The sequence below is a fragment of the Lycium barbarum genome, chromosome 6 (assembly GCF_019175385.1).
Source record: "Lycium barbarum isolate Lr01 chromosome 6, ASM1917538v2, whole genome shotgun sequence".
Lineage (NCBI taxonomy): Eukaryota > Viridiplantae > Streptophyta > Magnoliopsida > Solanales > Solanaceae > Lycium > Lycium barbarum.
In genome coordinates, this window is record NC_083342.1 from 133,017,280 (window position 1) to 133,041,665 (window position 24,386).

General features: G+C 32.8%; 2 protein-coding genes and 1 non-coding gene across 3 annotated transcripts; 2 read left to right on the forward strand and 1 right to left on the reverse strand.

Moving 5' to 3' along the window:
* Window positions 1-11,973: 11,973 nt before the first annotated feature.
* Window positions 11,974-12,571, forward strand: LOC132600252 (putative lipid-transfer protein DIR1). The gene has a single exon (XM_060313327.1). It carries the CDS (start codon window positions 12,043-12,045, stop codon window positions 12,352-12,354), a length of 312 nt encoding a protein of 103 aa, XP_060169310.1. The 5' UTR covers window positions 11,974-12,042; the 3' UTR covers window positions 12,355-12,571.
* Window positions 12,572-13,387: 816 nt separating this feature from the next.
* On the reverse strand, window positions 13,388-15,938 carry LOC132600253 (adenylate isopentenyltransferase 3, chloroplastic-like). The gene is made up of 3 exons (XM_060313328.1): window positions 15,717-15,938; window positions 15,017-15,271; window positions 13,388-14,005 (listed from the first exon to the last, which is right to left on the reverse strand). The coding sequence occupies exons 1-3, from the start codon at window positions 15,880-15,882 to the stop codon at window positions 13,596-13,598; spliced, it is 831 nt and encodes a 276-aa protein (XP_060169311.1). The 5' UTR covers window positions 15,883-15,938; the 3' UTR covers window positions 13,388-13,595.
* Window positions 15,939-19,759: 3,821 nt separating this feature from the next.
* On the forward strand, window positions 19,760-19,898 carry LOC132601036 (small nucleolar RNA snoR83). Its single transcript, XR_009567483.1, has one exon. It is a non-coding gene; the product is annotated as a small nucleolar RNA snoR83 (small nucleolar RNA).
* Window positions 19,899-24,386: the final 4,488 nt, after the last annotated feature.

The following is a 24,386-nucleotide window of genomic DNA, read 5'->3' on the forward strand; positions in this document are numbered from 1 at the left end:
CATATACATAAAAAATTTAATCTATTCTATCTCGAGTAAATTTATAATGATATCAATTATATCCCTTATATATTAATGTTGTGGTTGTACCGCGCGAAGCGCGAGCTACTACACTAGTTAATATATATGTTAGATCAAAATTATTTGGTTAAAAAAACATTTAAGAACGACACGAATAACTAAAACTCGGCTAAAATGAAACATCAACAGAAGAGTTGGACAGCCTAGGATTATTTGACCTCACACTGAATGGATTGAATTGTTATTTTCTTCAATTTACATATTTGTTTGATAAATTTTATAATCGATTTTACAAATTGATTGGAGAGTTTACTTCATTAAACTAGATCTGTTTTTTGTCCTCATACGTACGTAGGATATGAATCTAGAAAAGAAGTTCGTCTTTCAAATTTAAAACGTTTAATTAGTGACATGTCATGCTAATATATATGGTGGTTACTTACTAATGTGACAGGTGTGGAAGAATCATGTATAGTCAATTAAAGAAAAATGACACCTTACTTAAAGGCTTACATCACCTAAATTAAAGTACATTAATCCATTAAGGTCTTTGGCGAATATTATAATTGGGAAATAAATGAAGCTTTAACCTTACGTTTATTTATGGTTTGAAACTTTGAACGATTGAATGCCTTTTAGAATTGTAAACCCCATTAAAATGATGAAATCAAGAGTAAAAGTATCGAAGTAATGATGTACCAATTCCATTAAGGGACTTGCTTAGGTTAAATAACTTTCTTTTCGGTTCATGAATCTAGAGTAGTACCACTAAGTTTTATATAAAAAAATAAGATAACTGAAAAGGAATATAAGTTAAAAGTTAGAAAAGTCTCGGGTTCGACTTTTGAATATAAAATCGTCTTTGTTAGGAAACACTTTACTCTTTAATGTGTGGGACTTTTTGACACGAGCCCAAATTTAATTGAGCCTCAATACAAATACCGAACATTGAGTACCTCATCAAGTAAAAGTTAGAAAAGTTGAGTTAAGGAGGGTAGGCTTTACTAATTCTAATAACGATGGTAGAAGACAAATCTATCCTTAATAAACATTCATAAATAAGTATACGGAGATTTCTTAATAATGACCGCCGCTTTAATCTCTTTTCGTACTTAAAATTTTCTTCTTTTATAAAACTTACAAGGCCTAAAGCGTCCCATTTGTGAGGTGAAGACCCAATCTACGTTGTCATAGCCCAAAGGTAGGCAGAAACCCAATTCAAAGGTTGAAATTTTTTCCCCCTTTCTTATTTAGAATTTTTACTCATTGTAGCTTCTTTTAAGATCTAATTATTAATGTTAACTATCTTTTTATTTAATTATATTTAGTAGCTAATTAACTTTTTTAAATTACAAATGATAACTATATCAAAAATACATACTCAAACACATATATCTTTTTTTTTTTCTCAATCACTACCCATTTCAGATTTTTCATTTTTCAAAACCCTAAAAAATCTCTCCCCTTCTCTCAATCACCACCACCATGGCCGCGCCGCCCCTCTCTCTCTTCTCCCTCTCCCTCTATGCTCACCTCTCTCTCTCTCTATTTTCACTCTACCCGATGAGGAGATGGCACAGATCTGGCCGTGTGTATTGTTGGTGGTGGCGGCGATGGCACTGATTTTGAGATGGCGGCGCAGAAGATGACATGGAGGTGGAGAGATTAGGGTTTTGTTGGTGGTGGAAAGATTAGGATTTTTTTGTGGTGGTGGTGTCTCAGGTTAGGGTTTTTGGTGGTGGTGGAGAGAGTAGGGTTTTTGGTGGGGGTAGTGTCTCAAATCTGACCGTGTGTATTTGTTAAAAGCCAAATACAAATACATTCAAAATCTACATCTCACAAATACACTGTTTTTTAATGTTGTCTTTGTATTTTTTTTAGTGTATTTTGTTAATAGCCAAACACACTATTTTTTAATGTATTTGTCATGTATTTGAATTTTTTGTCTTTGTATCTGAATGTATTTGAAATCCATTCAAATACACGAAAATTTGAATATATTTGGCTTTCATATGTAGTTGGAATGTACACAATGTATTTGAAATACATCAAAGAAATACATCAAAAAAAGCCACTGAAATACATCAAAAAAAAAATCAGTAAAATACATCAAAAGAAAAAAATCACGGAAATACATTATAGCAAAAAAAAAAAAAAGAATCATTGAAATACATCAAAGCAAAAAAAAAAATCACTAAAATACATAAAAAAAAATATATATATATATTATTATCTAATTTAATAGTTCCACCGTTAAAGGTTAAAATCAAGGATCCTGTTTTTTTTTTTTTTACCGTGTTTTCATGCATTTGTTGGCAATAAATACACGCGAAAACATACACTATTTTGTCAAAATGTAGCTACAAATAGTAATATTTAAAAGGATAGCTACAAATGGTAGAAGCTACAATAAGGTAATCATTTGAGTAAGTTTGCCTTCTTATTTCCACCTTTCTGGTCCGATCAGGGCTAGTTGCAAGATTATTCTGGCCAACGTACTCCTCCGTCTCAAATTATTTATCACTTTTTTGTTTTACACGCTCCTTAAGAAACTCTTGTTTAAGTTATAATCTCTCCATATTAAATGTTTACTCTATTTATGCGTCATTTTTATTAATGAAAAATTCTACTAAGGGTAATGGAGAAAAACTAATTAATTATGTTTTGAACTTTTAAAATGACAAATAATTTGAGACAATTATTTTTAATATCACGAAAAAAATTAAGACGGAGGGAGTTACTAACGCTTACTTCCAAATTTAAATTTTTATTTAGATAGATTTGAGATGTTCATCGATCATGGGCTTGTCCCTTATATATTAGTCCCTTCTCAATTTATGTGGCATACTTTTCTTTTTGATATGTCCAAAAAATAATGTCACATTTCTATAATTTAACTTTAAAATTCACTTTACCCATAATTAAATGATTTATAGACACATAAATATGTAAAGTAAAATTTTAGATCACAAATTTCAAAAGTCTTTTCTTTCTTTCTTAAACTTCATGTCAAGTCAAATAGTGTTACATAAATTGGGACAGGGGAGTAGTTGTCTAAGTTTTCAAAAGGTTTATAACATATGTGCCATGGTACTTCACCTCACCGCCTTAAATTTTTAGGTTAGATGCTCATATTCTTTCACATGGTATCAGAGTCAAACTTTCGTGAACCTGTTTTGATAATAATTTCTCTCCGTGTTCTATGTGATATTACAAATGGCCACTTTTGTAACCTTCTATTTAAAAGTTGGCCATTTTTTCAATATTAGACCCTTGGGCTTAATACCTAGATGGACCCTTAAACTTTACATGTTTTGTAAGATAGGCATATAAACTTATAAGATGACCAGATAGACACTTAAACTTACTCAAAGTGTATTTTTCAAGTTTTTCAGTTGTTTTGAAAACAAAAACTATATTTTTCAAACACTCACAATTTTCATGGCCAAACAAGCCCTAAATATATCACAAAATATTTTTTTTTAAAATGCAAAAATAAGGCAAACGCATATACATGAGACTATAAATGTGCACTTAAACCAATAAATACTCGCTAATCGCAATTTTGCAGCTTTCAATTAACTCGGTTTTTTTTTTTTGCACTTGAATAATTAAAAAACAATAACTTTAACCAATAAAAATCCTTAAAAAAAGAAATTTCAAATTAAGAAATTTCTAAGTTCAGTATTTCAAGTGTAAAAGAAATTTCAAATTAAGAAAACTGTAAAGCCGAGAAGAAATTTCTTTTTTTAAGGATTTTTATTGGTTAAAGTTATTGTTTTTTAATTATTCAAGTGTAAAAAAAACTGAGTTAATTGAAAGCTGCAAAATTGCGATTAGTGAGTATTTATTGGTTTAAGTGCACATTTATAGTCTCATGTATATGCGTTTACCTTATTTTTGCATTTTAAAAAAAATATTTTGTGATATATTTAGGGCTTGTTTGGCCATGAAAATTGTGAGTGTTTGCAAAATATAGTTTTTGTTTTCAAAACAACTGAAAACTTGAAAAATACACTTTGAGTAAGTTTAAGTGTTTATCTGGTCACCTTATAAGTTTATATGCCTATCTTACAAAACATGTCAAGTTTAAGGGTCCATCTAGGTATTAAGCCTATTCTTTCACATGGTATCAGAGTCAAACTTTCGTGAACCTATTTTGATAATAATTTCTCTCCGTGTTCTATGTGATATTACAAATGGCCACTTTTGTAACCTTCTATTTAAAAGTAGGCCATTTTTTCAATATTAGACCCTTGGTATGAATAATTATTGCTTCTGAATATGAACTTCATGATATAAAATAAAACTATGAAGTTAATACACAGAAGAAATATGTAGAGAGATATCAGATTATCTTACTTCTGCTCTTTCAACATTGCATCTGTGCATCCTATTTATAAGAGCAACATACAAAGGAGATATTTTGCGATATTTTGGGATATTTGGGATATTTTGGGATATTTTGGGATATTTCCAAATTAATGGATATCCACTAGTTGGATATTTATAACACTCCCCCTTGGATGCCCATTAATAGATGATGTACCTCGTTAAAACCTTATAAAAAAAAACCTGTGGGAAAAAGTCCTAATGAAGGAAAAAGAGTGCACATATCTAGAACTACGCTTTGAGAGCTGTCTCATTAAAAACCTTACCAAGAAAACCCAATGGGACAAAACTTGGTTAAGGAAAAAAGAGTACAACGCGTATTTCACTCCCCCTGACGAAGACCAAGATTCAGATGTCGGAGTCTTCGCATTCCAATCTTGAATATCATCTTCTCAAGAGTTGAAGTTGGCAAAGATTTAGTGAACAAATCTGCAGGATTGTCACTTGAACGGATTTGTTGCACATCAATATCACCATTCTTCTGGAGATCATGTGTGAAAAATAACTTTGGTGAAATGTGCTTTGTTCTATCTCCTTTTATGAAACCTCCTTTTAATTGAGCTATGCATGCAGCATTATCTTCATATAATACTGTGGGTATTTTTGTATCACACTTCAAGCCACATCTTTCTCTGATGAAATGTATCACTGATCTCAACCACACACATTCTCTACTTGCTTCATGAATAGCGATTATCTCAGCATGATTTGAAGAAGTAGCAACAATGGACTGCTTGGTCGATCGCCATGATATAGCAGTACCTCCGCATGTAAACAGATAGCCCGTTTGAGATCGAGCTTTATGTGGATCAGATAAATAACCTGCATCTGCATAACCAACAAGATCTGTACTACCTTTGTTAGTATAAAACAGACCCATATCGCTAGTTCCCTTCAGATATCGCAATATATGCTTAATCCCGTTCCAATGCCTCCGTGTAGGAGAAGAGCTATATCTTGCTAGCAAATTATCAGAAAATGCTATGTCAGGTCTTGTAGCATTAGCAAGAAACATAAGTGCACCTATTGCACTAAGATATGGTACTTCAGGACCAAGTAGCTCTTCGTTTTCTTCCTGAGGTCGGAACGGATCTTTGCTCACTTCAAGTGAGCGAACAACCATAGGAGTACTTAAAGGATGCGCATTGTCCATGTAAAACCGATTTAAAACTTTCTCAGTATAGGTAGATTGATGTATAAAGATCCCTTTTGCGAAATGTTCAATTTGCAGACCAAGACAGAGTTTTGTCTTTCCGAGATCTTTCATCTCAAATTCTTTCTTCAAATATTCAATCGCCTTTTGGAGCTCTTCTGGAGTTCCAATGAGGTTTATGTCATCAACATAAACAACAAGTATAATGTACCCTGATTTTGTTTTCTTAATAAAAACACATGGACAAATGGCATCATTTATATATCCTTCATTTATCAAGTACTCACTTAGGCGATTATACCACATACACCCTGATTGTTTTAAACCATATAATGATCTTTGTAATCTGATTGAATACATTTCCCGAGACTTTAAACCAAATGCTTCAGGCATTTTACATCCTTCAGGAATTTTCATATAAATTTCATCAAGTAAGCCACATAGGCCGTGACAGCATCCATCAGTATAAATAATGTGACATCTTCTGTTGTTTGGACTGCTGGCCCAAAAAACATTACGTTTACCAAGATGGATCATTTTACTTGGTAATTATTCTACGTCAACATGCTTTAAGAGACGTAGAAATCAAATCCTCACAACCTTATACAATATTGCGCGCTATATTGTATATTGTCGACAAGATATCATGTTGTATCGGTTCGCAATTCGACATAACTTACTGAGATCTCATCACTTCATTATTTTCAGGTACCTGAACCTCCTATAAGGTTTATGAAGTGTTATGTCGTAGCTCTTCAAGATCACATTGCCTCCTTATTATGATCATTTGCTCCTCCCTTTTTCAAGGATTATTATATTTGGAACCGATTGTTCTACCATGCTCCATGCACGCTGTAGACTTTGTCCTTCAGGGACATTAAGATCATTTTGCAGATGAAATATGAAATAGTTGGGTCAACAAATGCTTCCAATATTTGACTTGAATTATCTGAGGATCATACTGATGATAATTCACAACATATTTCTTAGCTGCTTATTCTCTCCCCCTTATTTTAGTGACATATGTCCCCATTTTCTTTGGAAAAATCCATCTATGTGCATCATGGTATATCCATTAATCATGTACCGCACATCAAATGCTAAAAGATGGAAATATCTAGTTCCTGACCCTGAACCAAATATGAGAGGAGAATTTATCAAAATTTATTGATCTGAAGCATACAAGTGTTGTTGTATGCAATATATCATATCTCAGACCAACATCTGAAACTTTGTTCTCATAAGCAATGGTTTAGCTGTATTATAGAGGCATCCAATGCCAAACCAACTTAGATATAAACCGGCATTATCAAGATGATTGTCTTGATTACATATTCTGAAAATTGTGCTTCCAACTCAATTATTTTGAGCAAGCAACTTTGTAAATGTCAAACTGCCAGTTGACAATAAACATACATGTGACTGTCTTAAATAGATGCATCTATTTAAGACATCACATTGCAGGTGAAGGGGCCCACATTCACCTTTTATATTTTTCAGAATTTTGGGGATTCAGTCCCAACATTAGCTGGTGTAATCAACTTATCATGAGAACAAGCAACACAAACAAATTCTTGAAGAATCTTCTAGTTCTTCAATATGTTTTTTAATACTCAATTAGCACATCAGATTTAAATCAGGACGATCAAAATGGTCTTGTCAACTGATAAAATTATCTGTACCCGTAAACTTCAAGTTACTATGACGAGTACTATTTCTTTTAATAAACTTCTGGTTTACTATTGCATGAAATTTTATGTCAAAACTTCTGGTTTATTGTGACATGCGATCTCATCATGCTCGGGTAACGCTTTACACACGTGACCCTACCCGTAATAAGTTGGAGATATTCAATCTTCCAATCATCTGTAGTCTCAATATGATGACCATTTTTCTCGCTAGTAAACTTCAGGTTTACTATAATTTATTTTTCGATCGAAATAATTATGATTTGAGATGAATGGTACTATCATATATAAGCTCTTCGAGAGACATCAATTTGTTCACCATAATCATATATTATTTGGACACTGCTAGTGTCATGATACTTGTAAATAAATAATTAGCTCTTCTGGAGCCTTTGATCATTAATTTCTATTACCAAATATTTCTTAAATACTTCTGGTACCATTAAAGAAAATTTCGACACTACTGGTGTCACGAAATAAACATTGAATTCTAAACTTCAATATTTCAAACATCTCCTTCAGGGAGATTCATGATTAACTGAGTATTTTGTATCTAAGCTCAAACACATAATAATCAAATCCTTCATAAAGAAATATATTAATTGTTATTTCCTTCAAGGAAATCAATAACAACTAACCATAATGTATTAATGTGGTTATAGGAGAAAGCATTATACTCTACTTCCTTTTGCCTTAGAAATATGTTTCGACGTACGATAGGTACATGTAGCAATGTCTGAATTTCATACCACCAGAATATAACATCTACATTCCTTGTATTTTATCCCTCCAGGAGATAAGTTGTGGTATTTGTTCATTCACTTCGGGGAATGAAACCTGATTATTTAAATGTGCTTGAAATACGATGCTCATCAATAGCTCGTTATTTTGCTCAAACACAAGAAAACATTGCTTCAGAGTATTTCTCAGATATTTTGGTAATTCTTTCTGCTTCGGGAGTAAAGTTTCACAGTTTTACTGCTTCGGGAGTAAAGTTTCAAGTTTACCACTTCGGGAATAAAGTTTCAAGTTTTACCACTTCGAGAATAAAACATATAATATTCAGAATATTTCTTCTCAATTATTCTACCTCTTCTGGAGATGGATCATGATATTTTCATAATCAAATGCATGTTTATATTTATAGGCTTTACTACATATTATCACATTCACTTCAGGGAATGGATCTATATTTATAACATTTATCAAAAGTTTTAATTCTTCAGGAATAAAACATAATTATCTGAACGCGCCTTAAGCATATCAAATCGTGATAGCTTATAGCTTCTTTTATGATATTGCTACTTCAGGAGCAAATCGAGGCATACATATAATGTGGAGAATTTTTCTCTAACACATCTTCAATCATAAACACAATAAGCCCGTAAAAATATTACCACTTCTGGTGTTCACGGATATAAACTCATTTAATCAATTCATATTTGCGAACTAACCTTCCAGTAGAATATTGGCATAAGGCCTTCAGCAACTTTGGTTTCAAGATATTTTGGCAAAAAGAGGCTGAAGTGCTATATTCCATAGTAATATTTAAAAAAAGAAAGGCCATGTTTCTTACTACGTTGATGGTGAGATTCTCCCAAAAATCAGTTTAAAATTTTCATAGTTGTTAAAGTCAACAACAATCAACCATCAAAACAAAGATAGAAAAATACTTGGAACATGTTACCTGAACTGTTTAGACTAAATAAGTACTGCAAATCCTTTACTTTATCTCCAGGAGGCAACGACTTGTACTCGGTGTAATTCCAAGAATTGCACCTTCGAGACTTTCAAAGTTTTTCCTCAAGATGGCTGAGGCTCGTGCTGATAACGTGATATAAAATAAAACTATGAAGTTAATACACAGAAGAAATATGTAGAGAGAATATGTAGAGAGATATCAGATTATCTTACTTCTGCTCTTTCAACATTGCATCTGTGCATCCTATTTATAAGAGCAACATACAAAGGAGATATTTTGGGATATTTTGGGATATTTGGGATATTTTGGGATATTTCCAAATTAATGGATATCCACTAGTTGGATATTTATAACACTTCAGAACTTTTGAACTTTTCTAATTTATAAAAAAGTGGCTAACTTCTAAATATAAGGCAACAAAATGGTTATTAGTGCAAATCTTCCCATATTCTATCACTTGAGGCTTTTCTCTTTCATCTTTGGACCGTTGTTAATTAATGTAGGAACTTTTTGGGGAAAGATCGCACGTGCCCTCTCAAATCAAAATAATTACCCTCTCATACTTTCATTATTGTTGTACCTCCAGGAAAAATCAAAACTATTTACCCGAGATTCCCCCAAAATTACGATACCAACATGGTATATAAATATACTGAAATGGTATCATGGAAGACTGCTCCAGTCCTTCTCTTAGTCCTTCACGATATCATCATGGTATATAAATATACTGAGATGGTATTATGGATGATCATGTTCATTTATTCAAAAAGACACACTTTTCTCAAAAAAACCCTCTATGATACCATCGTCTTATATACTACTGTGATGGTATCACGGATGACTGCTTCAGTCCTTCAATGAGACACTCCTCAGGACCATGGTACCATCGTGGTATATAAATATAATGAGATGATATCATAAAGGACTGTTTCAGTCCTTCTCTTAGTCATCCATGATACCATCATAATAGATAAATATACTTTGATAATATCACGGAGGAAGGGATTTGGGCAAGGGGGTATGTCAGATAAATATTTCCGACCGGCTGGGGTAGAAGCAAAATTACTTTAGAAGGGACATAGGGCGGGTAAATATTTTATATTTTAGGAGTATTTGGTTTTGTTTTCCCAACTTTTTTTTTAAACATGCTAAAAATGTCACAAGACCTGTTATTTTCTAAAAACTCCAAGAAATGTGCCTAGTTTGTAAATGATTCTATTCCGTATAAAACTGATACACCAACCACTTGACTAGGCCTGCTCATTAGCCTGTTGAGCTGAATTTCTTTTTTTCCTCTACTCCAAGCCCAGTCACAATCTTAGGTTTTATAGATGGGAAATTGACGTTTTGATACAAGAGTTAGATAGTATTGGCATAACTTTAACAAAAGACGTGGGAGCATAGACTGTTCCAATTTTCTAATGACATAGGCAAGCGGAGGGAGAACTAGACGTATCTTGCTAGGCAAAGAAAGGGATAAACTAAGTAGGTGTTTACCGGCCATAAAAATCAAATACTTTTCACTTTATTTGGAATTTTTGAAGTTAAAGTTGAAGATGGGAGTTGTGTTTGGTCATAGCTTTGAGAAATAATATTTGGCTGTTTGAATGTACTGAAAGTGAAAAAAGTGAAACTAGGGTTTTAAGTGTTTTCCAAATAACTTCATGTCCAAAAGTTGTTTTTTAAATAAAAAGTGAAAAAAATGGGGGAAAAAGTGAATAATTCTCATGTCAAAACGGTCCTAGTATATTTTGGGTTCCTTAGCTTGCATATTATTCCTTGATAAATCGCATTGATCTATGTTTTATCTTTTACTTCTTTTATCGGCTCACTTAACTCCTTTCCGTTTTGTTGAACTTCAGAATATTTTAGCCTATTTAAAAACAATTTTTTTCACTAGAATCTGAACTTATTCACAAAAAAAAAAAAAAAAAAAAAAATAGAAGTAACGGCCAGTGCATCCTGGCATTTCTTACTATTTATATCAAGTTCTATCCCTATACTATTTTATTACTGTACCAAATAAAAGAACCTGTGAAGTGTGAACAACACAACACCATGGGCATCAGTAACTGGTTTTCACTGTACTTCAATGCTATAAGGGGAAGGTCAAAGTTGTCATATATATTAAATAATCGAAATTATCACTCTCGTGACCCCTAAATAATTATTGATTAGACAGGCCAAAAGCAATACAAATTTTGTTCCTACTCTCCTTAAAAAAGATTCATAATTGCAAATAGTATTAGGGAAACGTAGTCCGTGATATGTGAAGCCAATTTTGCCGACTTCCCCTCACGAGCGACGAGATATGTTTGCCACTAATCAGCACCTCGATGCTTGTTGTTAGTAGGTGTCAATATTCTTTCAAAGTTATTCCTTAATCACTTATTAGCCTTGATCCGCTAGTCGTGATGTCTACCTTCGATCACTACTAAAAAAAAAAAAAAAAAAAAAAGAGAAGGGATTAAAGGGATAAGTTTTGTACCTAAACTGCAAAACTCGTCGTTAATTCGATCTAGTAATGAATTATCACAATTTAAAATTCTGTTAGCTACGTATGAAAATTAAGCGACGAGGTTCGTAATTAATTTCAATTTTTTTTAGTGTTCGTGTTAGTGATGACTGATACAATGTAATCAGAATTTTTACTAGCGTAATTAAAGAAATAAAATGTAAAAGTTGAGGGATTCAACGTCTATTTATATATATATAATGTAATTTTTTGAAGAAAGAGTTTGGATGAATCCTTTAAAGTCCCTAGCTTCACTATTATACTAATCTTTTATAGTACTTTCTTTTTATCTTAATCAGAGAATGTAACGGTGGTTTAGGCCAGGGACGAAATTTTGTTCCTATATTGTAAGTCCTAAAATCATTATATTTTACTAGGACATACCATGATTCCAATTGGAACTGCATGTGAAATGTCATTAACCAAAAAATAATAATTAATCATCAACTAGCAAGGACAGCCTAAATACAAGGTCTTCATAATCCTCTATATAAGCCCTTAACCACTTTCACAAAAAACACACCACCCAAAAAACTAAAGTAAAAAAGTTCCAAACTTGAGAAACATCAATATGGAAGCAAGGCAAAACCTTGTCCTTTTTGCAGCACTACTGATGGTGGCAGCCATCGGAGTCGAAATGGCCACTGCAGAGGACATGTGCGGCTTAAGCATTAGTGACTTAATGACTTGCAAACCAGCAGTATCTGGGCCTAAACCATTGCCACCATCTGCTAATTGTTGCGCTGCTTTAAGCAAAGCAGATTTGCCTTGCCTTTGCACTTTCAAAAACAGTCCAATGCTGTCTATTTACAAGATTAATCCCACTCTTGCTATGGAACTTCCCTCCAAATGCAAACTTGATTCTCCTAATTGCGCCGCTTAATCATTCTACTGATCACACCCTTTTCACTTTTGCGAGTGAGTAGTGAGTTGTGAATGTTGGTTTAATTTGTTGTTTGTTTCAAAGTGTGGTTCCTAGTTTCAGCTAATTAGTGTTTCCGTTTTATTATTTTCGATTTCATGTTATGGCAAGAGTTTATGTTGATCAACTTTGCGCGGTTGATCCCAATAGTTATGTTATAGTATTAAGTTTGACGTTATTGTTTGTTGAGGTAACAAAATCAATTCTCTTTTTCAATGGTCGTCTGATCGATCCGTTCAAGTTTAAACAAGTTGACGATTTGTTTATCGACTTGATCGAATGGATTGGATTCAAAATACCCCATAAGATGTTGGGTTAAAACAAATCAAAATAAAGTAATTAACCTGACAGATAAAAAATGCAACTCAACCAAACTTAGTAAGTTCACGTTTGGAGTTTGAGAAGCATGTAAATTCAAAGGAATTAAGATGATAATTTAAGAAAAATACAATGATTCTAATTCTTTTTTTTTTTATTTGTTTGGTTGGAGCAAATTTCAACTTCAATTTCGTATCATGGTCTTAATCCCAAATCTCCAAAAAGTAGGATTTGGGATTCCAAATAAACGATTTTAATTTTTTTAAATGTAAAACTTAACCCATAAGTTTGTATGTTTTTTTAAAAAAGACCCATCATTTTAAAAATTTGAAAAATAAAATTCATACTAGACTTGAAAAAATTGTCCAAGGATTCTATTAAAAAATAGTACTATTGTTGCTTTTTGGATCAATAAATCTTTGTCAAATTATGTGTATTTAAAAGTTTGTAATAACATATAATTGCAAAACATTTATTTATAATTAGAGGAACATGGAGATATGTGATTTAGTAATACGGCGCCTTAGGATATTCCGATACCTTGTTAATGAACTATGATTTGATCATTTGGTAAATTGTATATGAGTTGGAAATTTTTTGATAGTTTTCACAAATTGTTGTTTTTCACGATTATAAGAAAAAAAATACACATAAAAAATTCAAATTGCATGTCCAAACAAAATTTTATAATTCAAATTAAACATAATTTCAAATAGTTGAATAATGGCCAAACGGGCCCATGGGAGTTCACCAATCAAGGTACAAAGATGGACCCTCACTATAGTCCTCCGTTACCTTAATCTCGAAAAGTAAAAGAAATGGAAATACTTAATACTAACACTTCAGCTGCTCAAAAGGAACGAACTATATGGTCTAGTATAATACTACTCCATTAGTTTTGCAGCCTCAACATTGATCTTCTGATCATCATCTTTGAGAAATTCTTCCACAATTTCCAAGCAGGGTTTCCACACAATTTCCTTCCATGCATTATCAACACTTTCTTTTTCAACTTTTCTGAAAACACTAGTTGCATCAATATGATGCAACGGCCACATTTTTTCATTCCTAAATTGTCGAATTTTCGCAAGTTGGCGACAGATTAATTCGCAAGTATTAAGCTTAATTTCCTCAATTGCAGATTCAAGAAGTGTCTTCTTAGATTCTTCATCGTTGTCTAATTTGTTTTCTTCTCTTAAATACTTGTCCATTTCAGGGACACCAATGGATCTTCGGATTCCTTTAGTGTAATCTGCATCTGGAACAAATATTCCCCGTACCTCATTCACTAGCCCTGTATACAACATAAATTCAAGAATCATTTGAATATAGCTTTGACAACAAAAAAATTATTAGGTAAATCACAACAGAAAATACAAAAATAATTATTTTTTCATCTGCGTGAGCCTTGGTAGATTGATACACTATATTCAATAGAATAATTATAGCGCATTACCTTTTTTGAAATTAAAAAAGGACAAAGGTGCAAATATACCCCTCAACTTTGCGATTTAGAGCAGAGATACCCCTGATTACAAAAGTAGTGTATATATACCCCTGCCGTTGCAAAATGGTGCAAATATATTCTTTTCGCTGACCGTTTTTTTTTTTTTTTTTTTTTTAAATCATGTAGGTTATTTTTTAATTTAAAAAAATGTCACGTCACTTTAAAAAAAAGTCTACCCATTTTTTTTAGTAGACATGCTTTTCTAAAGCCACGTAGTAATTTTTTTCCTTGATGTTTCGGGTCTGGTTCGTTTAAAAAAATGGGTAGACTTATTTTTTAAAAGTTACGGAGATATTTTTTTAAAAGAACCATACCCGACACACAAGAAAATTTTTTTTACCATAACTTTAGAAAAATATGTATACTAAAAAAAAATAGGTAGACTTTTTTTAAAGTCACATGACATTTTTTTAATTAAAAAATAACCTAAATGATTTTTTTAAAAACTCTCGTTAGCGAAAAGGGTATATATGCACCATTTTGTAATGACAGGGGTATAATTGCACCATTTTGTAACGGCAGGGGTATATATACACCACTTTCGTAACGAAGGGTATATCTATTCTAAATCGCAAAGTTGAGGGGTATATTTGCACATTTGCCCTAAAAAAAAATATCAGCTGGTGAAATTAAAAGAAAAAAGTTATTAATTCTCTCTAATTCAAGAGTTATGATAGACTGATGGTGTAATTATAATTATGAGTGTGTATATGCGAAATGACAAATCAAACGTCACACATCTATTAATACAAATCCACAATAAACCATATAGATATGACGAAGAAAAATTAAACTGACCTGCATTGACCATTTGATCAACCCTTACGCGAACAAAAGAGAACAAGACAGGTAAGGCAACATCAACCCAAATGAAGCAACAATCGTACTTAGATTTAAACATGAACTCAGGGTCTTCAACGAGTTTTTCAATGTATGAATTTGACCCTCCTACGATGATTGGAACGCATCCAGACTTTGAAATGCTTTCTATATAGAAAATGGCTTGAGAACAGAAATCCTCAGCCGTGAACTCAACATCTGGCTCAATTTCACCTTGCAAATGTGGAAAAAGTAAACTGTCAATGTTTACAATTGATAGGTTTAACATGTTTTTTTCATACACGTATATTTATAAACATGGTCAAATAATATGCTTTGGATAGCACTCAAGGCTTTGACTTAGTGATTAATGAAGTGGATCGAGAACCATAAAGTTTCAGGTTCAAAGTTTTAGCGGTGAAGAATACACTAAATAATTTCTTCTCATATATTCATACTTTGGTAGAAATAATTACGGGTACTTATACCGTGTCTAAAAAAATAATATGCATTTCCACTCAAATTTGTAGTCGCAATAATTAAATTGATTAGACATCATCATTATTAAAACATAAAATTTTATAAAATAATATGCATTTTCCACTCAAATCTATAGTTACTAATATTAAATTGTTTGGGTAGCCGTTTGGTATAAGTACAAAGCGCGAATAAAATTTACCTAGCAAATGATGTGGTACACCTTGTTTTTCATAGTCTGTGATCTTGTTGGTAACAATGTCAAGTCCCTTGTACACTTGCATTTTGTCGGAGTTGATGATTTCTCCTTTAAAATGGGTTGCAAGATGAACAGAGAGACGAGTTTTTCCAGTTCCTGTTGCTCCCATTACAAACACAACTTTCTTCTTGTTCAACTTATTGTCGTGGTTGGTGAAGGTGTTCATTTTTCTACAACTTAAAGTCTATTAATTTTTTCTCCAGTTTGGAGTCAATATATAGACATACCAAAATTAGCATAATCTAAAAGGGTATTAGCATAATCTAAAAGGATATAACTAAGAAGGTAATAAAATAAATACATCATATGCAGAGAATCTTGACTAAACATACTAAAAATTAGTATATATATAACTTATAAGGTAGGAAAATAAATATACAATCAACAGTAAAAGGAAATAAATTAATTACGTTGTAATTGATTTAATTATATCCTATATAGCTTGCCGATGCTCCACCTTGATTTTGCGTATAATTATCTGACATGCCCAACTTGCCAATTATTCACTACAAGAAAGAAGACATTTGGCAACAATTTTTTGTTGTTGCCATAAATAGGTTATTGTTGTAAAAAATACTTTTGACAACAACATTTTTTTTGTTGTTGCATAAACTTTTCCCAACGGCTGTTATTGCAACAATGTGCAACAACTTTTTTTTAGTTGCCAAAAGTACTTTTTGCAACAATAGTCAATACTATATGGCAACAAAATTAAATTTTTGGCAACAAAAAAAGGTTAATTTTTAAAAGATTCATCATATATGCCAACAATTAAACTAAGTTGTTGCCAAATATTGACTTTTGACAACTATATTATTTTTGTTGCCCAAAGAGCTGTTGCAATTTCTATACTTTCTTGTAGTGATTGTTATCAACCTGTATTCATTATTTCCTTTAATGTTCGGTTTTTTCTTTCCGCAATTCCATTGGATTGTGGTGTGTAAGGGGCAGTAGTTTGTTGGCCGATTCCATATTCTAAACATATCACTGCAAAAGTAGATTCATACTCTCCACCCCTATCACTTCTTATCATTATGATCTTTTTATTCAATTGATTTTCAACTTCAGTTTTGTATTGCTTAAATGCTTCAATTGCTTCATCCTTACTATTAAGCAAATAAACATAGCAATATCAAGTGCAATCGTCAATATAAGTTATGAAATATTTTTTCCCAGCGCGAGATGGTATAGACTTCATATCACAAATATTTGTATGAAGTAAGTCTAAAGGATTGGAATTCCTCTCAATAGACTTATAAGGATGTTTAACAAACTTAGATTCAACACATATTTGACATTTTAATTTATTACACTCGAATTTAGGCAATACTTCTAAGTTGATCAATTTCCGCAAGGTTTTGTAGTTGACATATCCTAAACGAATATGCCATAAATCATTTGACTCCAATAAATAAGAAGAAGCTGGAATTTTATTAATATTGTCAACAACCATTACATTGAGTTTGAAAAGGCCCTCCGCGAGATAGCCCTTTCCAACGTAGATATCATTTTTGCTTACAACAACTTTATCAGATAAAAAAACACATTTGAATCCATTCTTGACTAGTAGGGAAGTTGAGACTAAGTTCTTCCTAATTGTAGGAACATGAAGAACGTTGTTAAGCGTCAGCACCTTGCTGGAAGTCATCTTCAAGAATATCTTCCCATAGCCTTCAACCTTGGTTGTTGCAGTATTTCCCATTGAAAGCTATTCTTCGGGTCCTGCTGGAGTATATGTAGCAAATGCTTCTTTGACAGCACAAACATTTCGAGTGGCGCCAGAGTCAATCCACCACTCTTTTGGGTTTCCAACTAAATTGCATTCCGTGAGCATGACACATAGATCATCAATGTCATCATCTTTTCCCACCATTTTTGCCTGATCTTTTTTCTTATTTTTCTTAGGGATCGGACAATCTGGAGCCTTATGTCCAGCTTTCCCACAATTATAGCAGTTGCCTTTGAATTTTTTCTTGTTTTGATTTTGTTCCTTCCTCTGTCCTGAAGGCTTCTTCTGTTTCTTATTCTCTGGAGTAGTTTTCTCAACGATGTTTGCTCCCATAATCATTGTATTTCCACGCGACTTCCTTTTTGCCGCTTTATCAGGGTTCTAATCTAAATCGATAAAATGGGTGATATAATTTGGGGCTGGTCGGGTTTGTCGGGGACGTGGGTTGGAATCCGGTCAACATAGTTTAAAATTAATTAGATTATTAATTATATGGGGTAACCAATTAAATGATGTCACGTCATAAATGAGATGGGGCTGTTAGAAATCAGGGTATATTAGACCCCATAGGTGGATGACAGGGGTATTTGGGGGCTCAAAGGTGGATTGAGGGTATTTTTGCACCAATTTTAATGGTTCGAGGGTATTTTAGGCCCTTTTCCGATATTTTAAACATCTTCTTCAGGAAAACTAATTAATATCTGAATATTTTGTATTAAAACGGCAACCACATAGTGATTACATCCTCCAAGAAAAAATAAATGAATTGTGAGGAAATCAATAAAATATAGTAGCACCCACTTAACAAGATCTGTTTTCATTTGCCTTAGAACGATACTTAATAATAAAACTAATCAAGATATTTCCACGTATGATGGGTACGTGATGCAATAACTTTTATATCACATGAATAGTATGTATATCCTTTATTATTCTATCTATCCAAGAGATAAGTTGTGGTATCCGTTATGATATAAGCTTTCTTTTAAGTAAATCTGTTGCTACAATTTACTTTATATTTTTGTCAATGAACTGCTTTCATGGACGAAGTAACATTAATCAATCAACTATCAAGTGATACTAAGGTACCGTTTGGACATACGGTTTCAAATTACGATTTTAAGTTTTGATTTTCAATTTGTTTTTATTTATCTCATTTTGAATGAAACCTTAACTTCTAATATAAAATTTGGATTTCAAATTTCAAGTTCACCTTAAAGGTAGAATTTCAACTTTAAATTTGATATTTCAAACTTTCTAAAATTTAAATTTTGACCCAAAATTTAAATTTCACAAAAAAGAGACCTACATTTATTGCAAAAGTAATTACTCAAGCCTACTTTGCTCCTACTTTACCAATCCATATTTATTAAAAACATAATTCTTCCACAATTGCTTCGCTCTCTAAACCCAAAAACCATCCCCTTCTCCAAACGGTCACACATGCTCAACCCATATTTGGGGAAGTTTTGCTATTTTTCATAAATTATGGGATTTTAATGTTTATGAGAAAAAATATAATTTTTAAAATTCAAAATGTATGTCAAAATAAAATTTCAACTTCAAATTGAGTTTGGCAGAAATGAAATTTATTTGGAGGAAAGAGAGTAGGAGTGACTAAACTAGCCCATAAAATCAGGACCCCTCCAACCAGTTCAAGTTTAAGTAGGTCATTAACCCGTTCATTTATCGGCTCAGCTATTTTGACTCGCTCAATTCTGCCCATCTAAAATTGGGCTAATAGTCGAAATCGACTCATGAGAAAATTTGTCATGATATTCTTTAAAAAAAAAAATCCTTATATGATATGTCATATATAGTCATGAGAAAAAATCATTAGGTACTAAAACATTATTAAAAAAAAAAACACAAAGAAATCAAAACTTAATAAGAACTAGAAGGATTGAGTTATGGACTTGCTTTTAGCCCATTCCATTTCAACTTATTTTGATCCGCCCAAACTTAGCCCAACCCGTATCAATAGGGAAATAGTTGTATAAATAGGGGCAACAAGTGAATTTGAACAAATTAAGGGGTCAAAATGGTATAATGATAGGGTTCCGGTTCGGTAGCTAGGGGTATTTCATGAATTTGATCACTATATAAAGTCATCGCCGCACACATCCCTTTTACTTATTGGAAGCTCTCGTTGCCTGCAGCCAGCTAGGGTTTATATTTATCCATTTTTTGGTTTCCTTCTATCCTCTTTTTGTTTTGTCTTGTTTTTATTTTGATGTTAGTGTAAATGGCTTTCATAATCCCAAATAAGGTGAGTTTATACTCAGTGCTTATTTGATTCATGGGAGGCCTAAATCAATTACTAATGTGGAGGTTTCGCTGATAATGCCTTTTCTCTTTTTTCAAGGAGGCGTTTACTAGTAACCGACCATACATACTTTCTACATTTTTCTGAGTTTTTTTTTTTCACATAGTATTTGCCTTCCGTTATGTTTAATTATAAATGCAGCAACTTGTCAGCTTCTCTTGGACTTGGATCTACTAATAGAATAAAGATCTAAAAAGCTTAAATTAGAAATCATACAGAAGAGCTGGTTTGCTATATAACTTATACATATTCCATTGTTTTAAAAGGCAGTGTCAGACTCGCCCCGGGGCTCGTCTCGGGGCAGGGCAGTGGCAAAACGCCGGGCTAACGTGCGGGGCTTAGCTCCTATGAGGCTTACGCTCTAAGCACCCAATCGTACGTCCTAAACATGCCTAATGCCCAACGTCCAGGACTCGCTTAACGCCCAACGCCCAGGACTCGCCTAACAGTTCTTACACAAATTATATTTTAAATTTCTTAATTAAAATTATTCACCCTCATAATTGTTTAACAAATTAATGATACTTAATAGTTTTTCATCTATAGAAATAGAAGATTGGGTGTAACTCATATAACAAATCGTAGTATTGAATATTTATTATTTGAGAACGTCGTGAAGGTGATTATCACTTATTTTTTTTAAAAAAAAACACACAGCGAAATTGTACATTTTCACTTGTCATTGGTCATAATTCCTATGTATCAGAATTATCATATAATTTTATTTTTTGTTCATGAAGAAGTTATGTTTTAATTGTAATATTGAATAGGGAGATAAAATAAATAGTATAATAGTAATAGTGTTTTAAGAAACTGTGTTTTTTTTCCTGTTTGAAAGTTAAAATATTAAAATTGATTTGCATTTCATAATAGCTTTTATTTCATTGTATTGTTTATACTTGTAAAATTATGTTATATATAATTACAAGTTATAAGCGGTGTATAATGGATTGCGGTGTATAATGGATTGCTTTAATCATTTTTTTGTGAGGATCCAGCGCTCGCATATATATATATATTTCATTTATTTACAGTTTTCTTTTATTTATTTTTTATGTAATTTTATCTATTTAAAAATATTTATTGTAATTATATTATTTTAAGAAATATTAAAAATTAAATACCCATGAGACTTACGCCCCGTGGCTCGAGTCTTACGCCTCGTCGAGGCGTATGTAAAACGCCTCGCCTTACGCCTCCGCCTTTTAAAACATTGACATATTCCAAAAAATAGGTAAAGAAGAAATAGATTGTAATTAATGATAACAATCGCAATACTAATTTTTTGGTTCATCTGCAAAACAGTTGATGACAACCGACAAGTCGGGCGGAGGGACGGTGACTTTACTATGATTAATAAGATGTTAAAAATGCATTTTTTTTCCCCTTGTTAAAGCAGAATATTCATTAATAGTAATTGGAGTAGAATATTAGAATTAGCAATGCTTCTTGGTCTTATACCCGAAAAGTACTTTCCAAGTGAGGTTTTCAAAATATATTGGTTGGGTCAAATATTTTTGCGGAAAACATTATTTCACGGAAAATATTTCCTACATATCAAACATAACCCAAACTTATACTACCACGATACATGATATAAGAAAAATGAATACATAAAAAAGAGTTAAATTCAAATTAAAGTAAATCTTAAAAATTTGCTAGAATTAGACTATATTGAAGATCACTTTAAAATGAGTTATGTTGGGTTGAACTAAAATCAATCCATTAACCAAATTATCTTGAGTCCAACCCCAAAACATTGAGCGGGTCATTAACTTTTGGCTAGAGGTGGCAAAATGGGTAAAAAATATGGTTATCCGCCCGATCCAATCCATTTTAAATAGGTTGGATACCCAACACATTTAATATGGGTCCAATATGAGTCAACCCATATTATCCACTTAAAATATGGATAAATTAATGGGTAAAATAGATAAAACCCACAACATATAGTGTGTGTTTGGTATGGAGGAAATGTTTTCTAACTTTTTCATATTTGGTTGGTCAAAATATTTTAAAAAATATTTTCTCTAGGAAAACAAGTTCCTTAACCACCCCTCCTTACCCCCCACCCCCACCACCCCTACACCCCTACACCCTCACTACCCTCGCCCTACCCCACCACTTAACCACCCCCTCTTACCCCCACTACCTCCCTCCCCTACCCCTATCACCACTTACCCCAACCCCTACCTCTCACCTCCCTACCACCACCCCCTATTAGGGCTGGGCATGAAACACCGAAAACCGAATTATCGAACCGAACCGAGGGTTTCGATATTTCGGTAATAAAATTAAAAAAGTTCGGTATTCGGTTTCGGTATTCGGTAATTATAAGTTCGGTAATTCGGTATTTCCCGAATACCGAAATATTTATTAAATAGAGGGCTATTAAATTAATAGTCCAGCCCATCTGCGATCTGCCCATCAGCCCATGTCCTTAGCTTAAACATTTCTTTTATAGTGAAAGTTCTCATGCTCTCCTTATATTATTAACCGTTAGCGTAGATCATGTTAATTGCATTTTGAGCACTGATTGTTGAGAAAAACGAAAACTTGTTATTCTGATCTTTTACATCTTATAATTATTGCAGATGATTTATCAAAAACTGTAGTTCCAACAGGCCAAGGCAACTGAAAGTGGAAAACTATGAGTGAAATACAGAGAGCAGAGTAGACGACTATAGCAGCATTATGGTCTCATTGTCAATATAGAGTGGCTGGCTTTATATTTTAGATTGAAGGATCTTAACTTAAACGAAAAGATCAATAAATTACTTCAGAGACTTTATAAAGCATGCACAGTTACAAAGACTAATATTAGGCAAATGACAGAGAGCCTACCAACCCAATTACTATAAATTCTGCCATTCTTAGGTAGACATCATTGCTAGGGAAAAATTATCTGTCAAATGGATCATCACATTGAAGATCACCAACTGCGCACTTCCAGATATCACAAATTTGGGTATCCAAATTTACAGCTAAAAAAATTAAGAAACCCCAAATCTGTGCTTGTTATCTAACCATTGATGTAATACAGTGAACTCGACTTAATATGGTATTACCGAATACCGTACCGAACCGAAGTTTGATTTACCGATTACCGAATTACCGAACCGAAGTTCGAAAGTTCGGTATTTGATATCTACTTTCAATTACCGAATTACCGAACCCGAACTTTAAAAATACCGAACCGAATAACGCCCGCCCCTACCCCCTATCTCTCAACTTTGCAAAACTACACATTTTGTGAAAGTAGTGACTTTCAAAAATAGCAACTTTACAAAAGTAATCACATTACAAAAGTAACCGCTTTTTCAGAATATTACTTGCGAAAAATAGCTACTTTTCAAAAATAGTCATTTTGCAAAGTAGTCACTTAAGAAAATAGTCATTTTGCAAAAGTAGTTACTTAAGAAAATAGCCACTTTGTGAAAGTAGATAATTTTTAAAAATAGTCACTTTTTGAAAGTAGTAATTTTCATGAATAGTCATTTTGTGAAAGTAGTTACTTTAAAAACTTACTACTTTGCAAAAGTAGCCATTTTTTTTTAAAAATAGCCTCTTTGTGAAAGTATTAAAATAACCATTTTTGCAATGTGTCATTTCTAAGATAGTGGTCACTTTTGTAAAGTAGCCATTTTTTAAAGTGACACAAAAATGGCTACTTTTGTAAAGTGGCCATTTTAAAAAAATGACAAAAAAATTGCTATTTTTGCAAATTTGCATTTTCGGTCATTTTGCAAGAAATATATTTTTGCAAAAATAACTATTTTTATGTCACTTTTAAAAAATGGTCAATTTACAAAAATAGCCATTTTTTTGTCACTTTTAAAAAATGGCTAATTTAAAAACATAATCACTTTTTGGGGTCGTCTTCAAAGTGCAAAGTAGTCATATATTAAATAGACGCTTTGGGAGGGGGCTGGGTGAGGGTTGGGTGGAGCGGTGATGTGGGATGGAGTGGAGTTGGGGTGGGTAGGTGAAGATGAAGTGCGTTCGAGGGTGGTCGTTGGGTGGGGCTGGGATTTGGTTGGGGAGTGGGTGGTGGGGGTTGGGGTTGGGTGGATAGTTTCCAAAAAAGATTTTCTTTGAGGTCGTGTCATTGGAAAGGTTCGTAGTTCTATTTTTCCCAAAAATGTTGAGCAACTATGTACTGGATTTGTGGACAAAATGGTAAATTAATCTTCTTCATATTGGCTACATGAAGCCAACATCTTTGAAGTAGCTTTGGATAATATAGATATCCATATTATCCGTCGGGTAACCCATTTTTAACCGTGTTAAATATGGGCGGGTTGGGTAATTAATCCGTTTTTTATCAACCCATTTTCAACCCGACCCATATCCGACTCGACCCGCCCGTTTGCCACCCCTACTTTTGGCCATCTTTCACACCCCTAGTTTGAAGTCTTGTCCGACCTAACACAAAACATGTGACTATTGTTTTCAAATGTTTCTTCTATCCCAGATAATGGAACAATTATATAAAGCTTTTTAAAATAAGGTGAGTGTTATGATAAATATTAAAAATAATATCACCAATCACAAAGAT

Bases quoted from the DNA above. Each gene is read 5' to 3' on its own strand.
- LOC132600253 (XM_060313328.1), bottom strand. From the start codon at position 15,882: ATGGGAGCAACAGGAACTGGAAAAACTCGTCTCTCTGTTCATCTTGCA. The intron at 15,272-15,716 runs GTAAATTTTATT...CACATTTGCAAG, and splicing joins TGTACCACATCATTTGCTAG to GTGAAATTGAGCCAGATGTT. The intron at 14,006-15,016 runs GTCAGTTTAATT...TGTTGTATACAG, and splicing joins TGATCAAATGGTCAATGCAG to GGCTAGTGAATGAGGTACGG.
- LOC132600252 (XM_060313327.1), top strand. From the start codon at position 12,043: ATGGAAGCAAGGCAAAACCTTGTCCTTTTTGCAGCACTACTGATGGTG.